Source organism: Zophobas morio, unplaced genomic scaffold (assembly GCF_036711695.1).
Source record: "Zophobas morio isolate AGI-343-1 ecotype UQ-CSIRO unplaced genomic scaffold, CSIRO_AGI_Zmor_V1 ptg000002l, whole genome shotgun sequence".
In the NCBI taxonomy this organism is placed as follows: Eukaryota; Metazoa; Arthropoda; class Insecta; order Coleoptera; family Tenebrionidae; genus Zophobas; species Zophobas morio.
The window spans coordinates 458996-461914 of NW_026972107.1; the positions used below are offsets into that span (position 1 = coordinate 458996).

General features: G+C 33.7%; 1 protein-coding gene across 1 annotated transcript; it reads left to right on the top strand.

Moving 5' to 3' along the window:
• Positions 1-1194: 1194 nt before the first annotated feature.
• LOC135133993 (uncharacterized) lies at positions 1195-1947 on the top strand. Its single transcript, XM_064062589.1, has 3 exons — positions 1195-1285; positions 1336-1470; positions 1523-1947. Exons 1-3 carry the CDS (start codon positions 1226-1228, stop codon positions 1751-1753), a joined length of 426 nt encoding a protein of 141 aa, XP_063918659.1. The 5' UTR covers positions 1195-1225; the 3' UTR covers positions 1754-1947.
• Positions 1948-2919: the final 972 nt, after the last annotated feature.

Here is a 2919-nt window from a genome sequence, read left to right on the forward strand (position 1 = left end):
CTTACACATGTAATTTATGACTCCGAATTGAGATTTTACCCAAAACGTCCACATTTTTGAAAAAAAAATCAAAATTAGGAAACAACATTTTGACATTTAATTTGGAATCAGCAAAACCGAATGCTCTGGAATCTTGCAGATGGTTTACAGTTCTGATAAGCATGATAAGTTTTTATTCAAAATATATTTACTTGTTCCCTACGAAAAATTGATGACGTCACCTCAAAAGTTTGCCGAATAAATCCTATCTGAAATGTAGAAAATATAATGAGTCGGTACTTGTCATTTATCATTCCATTAATATTTTTTGGATTTGTATATACAGGGTGACCCAAAAAAAATGAATGCGTGAATATATTTTATTTATTTAATCAGGAACTACAAAACCAAATACTTGGAAATCTTGGAGATGTTTTACAGTTATCATAGGCATGGTCAATTTTGAGTCAAAATATATTTCCTCATCCACCCTAAAAAATTGATGACGTCACCGTGGTGACCGAATTTGAATTAAGATTTCGCGCTGAAAAAAATTAACGAAATCGCATTTGAATAATTCGATTTTGAACAACAATTAATCAAGAAAATCGTTAAACATAGGCAACCATGTGCACGTTTAGCGCTTTTGGGTAGTGGGTAGCTCTCCTAGGAAATTTCTGGTGACAGGGTTGGTAGAAGTTGATTTAGCGGCTAGAGGAGTGACAGGCGTCACTTTTGTTTTGTTTGGTGTGAGTGAAGCTAGGTTAAGTTTAGTTGGTTTGGTGTAAATGTGTTTGTAAATTCACAGTTCATGTCAGGATTTTAATCGTTAACTGGTTCTAACACAATTTAACAGGCTCCTTTGTTTACCAATTTATTAATAAGATTTCTGGATGCTTATAGGTTAAGTGTCACGTTACAACACTTCTTAATTCCGCACACAAGATTGCTAATAGTTCATTTACGGCAGTTAAATCAATGTAACGTTGCCCCACTCTGGGAAAAGAAGGTACGGTAGAATTCATAACATCGTGGACTGAGAGCGGAAGAAACAACGTTGCTTGAGAAAAATTCACTAATACGCTTTTATTTTTAAAAATTGTTTCCGCGGGGAGGGGCACTGGGACGTGCCATCATGCGTCCCACGCAACTTATAAGTATCCTGAACATAAATAACTTCGAAAAAAAAATTATTTGTTCCAAACAAATCTGATTCAGTCGCCAGTTTGTTCTCAAGCGTTGCAAAATGGGGAAAAATAATTGTTGCATTCTTTTTTGTGTGGGTGCTGCGATTTTCATAGATATTGTGAGTAAGTAGTTCTGGAAGGGTGGTCCTTAGTAAAACGTTCTTGTAAGGTTGGTGGTTTGGTGAAGATCATCGACTCGAGCGTTAACTCCAAACAAGTGGACAGCGGAACTCTCGCTGGTCAAATAGTGCTGAGTCTAGTGTTTCTGCTTAGTGGGATTTTGTTGCTTGTTGGGGCAATCAAGGTAAGGTTCGTCCATGTGGTGCCATCGCTATTTTTTTTTTTTTTTGTTGTAGCGCAAACCGTCATTAATCTTAGCCCATGTTATCATCGAAACTATTTTGCTGGTTCTTGCTGTGATCGGTGTCATAATAATTGGCATTTTTCTGGCAGCCACGGTACCCTTGGCTCTTGTGATGTTGATCATTGTAGTCATTATACTGATTTTGCGCGCCGGTTTAGAATATGCCGTGTATGTGTATTATAAAAATATGAAGAGTGAATTCGAACTCGGGGCCGCGGTTTAGAAGAGCTCCGCAAATTCTTAAATTTAGATAGGCTCGACATGCAAGTTCTCGAGTTTATTTTTAATGTAATACATAAAACGTGTCAAGTACAAAAAGTCTGAATTTGAAATTTTTAATAGATAATAGTACGAAACACGACGTAACTGTCGTTATACATGTAAGTTTGTTTATACTGTACTAATAAATAAATAAATAAATCTTGATTATAATTTCTTTTTTAATTTAAACAGAAAGCAAAAGTTATTCAATCGTCCTTTAATCCAATTGTGTTTTTCTTTGTTTAAGCAATGCTTACACAGGCGGGTTCGCATGCTGTCACAGCTTCCCACGCATATTAACTATAAACATATCTTTTACATTTTTCGTGTTTTTGATTTTTCACTTATTCGATTTTCCAACATTTTGCGACTTTTTAAATGTTACATTTTTCGATTTTTCATTTTTTTGATTCGTTGATATATTTTTTTTAATTCTAGATGTTTCGCTTTTTTGTTGTTTCGATTTCTCACTCTTTCGTTTTTTGTCCTCTCGTTTGTAGATCATCACATTTTATACCAATATACGAGTACTGGTTTCTGGAGGGCTCGAAAATTTTAGAATACAGTAATGTTGCGCCCGTCTATATTTAATAACGATATTATTATTCGCTGCGTGCCTCATTGTCGCATTCTTTCGATGTATAAACATAATTAATTGAAGTTAATTAGCATCTACTGTAAATATATTTTTACTTCAGAGGCAAGGGAAGATCTGTCTAAATAACTTCAGACCAATTTTTTGCGTTTAAAAGAGAAAATCTTGCAGGCGCCTAGTGTTTTTTTTTTTTAAATAAAACAAATCTTCGGTACCTCTTGTGTTTTGTTTTTAAAATACTTTTAAAAAATCTCAAGGATCCGTGGAGTTCTTTATTTGGAAAGACTTTTACAGAATCTTAGGAGCTCCTGGCGTGTGTTTTTTAAATATGTGATGTTTCGGTTTAGAAGGAGAAATCAAAATATTGTCAAAAGCGGAAAATTGAAAAATCAAGAATTTTAAAAATTTAAAAAATCCAAAAATTCAAAAATTAAAATGTCGAATAAATGAAAATGTTGAAAAATGTAAGACTTAAAAATTCGCAAAATTTTGAAAAATCGAGTAAGTAAAAATCAAAAAAACAGAAAGTCGAA

Bases quoted from the DNA above. Each gene is read 5' to 3' on its own strand.
- LOC135133993 (XM_064062589.1), top strand. From the start codon at position 1,226: ATGGGGAAAAATAATTGTTGCATTCTTTTTTGTGTGGGTGCTGCGATT. The intron at 1,286-1,335 runs GTGAGTAAGTAG...CGTTCTTGTAAG, and splicing joins CTGCGATTTTCATAGATATT to GTTGGTGGTTTGGTGAAGAT. The intron at 1,471-1,522 runs GTAAGGTTCGTC...TTTTTGTTGTAG, and splicing joins TGCTTGTTGGGGCAATCAAG to CGCAAACCGTCATTAATCTT.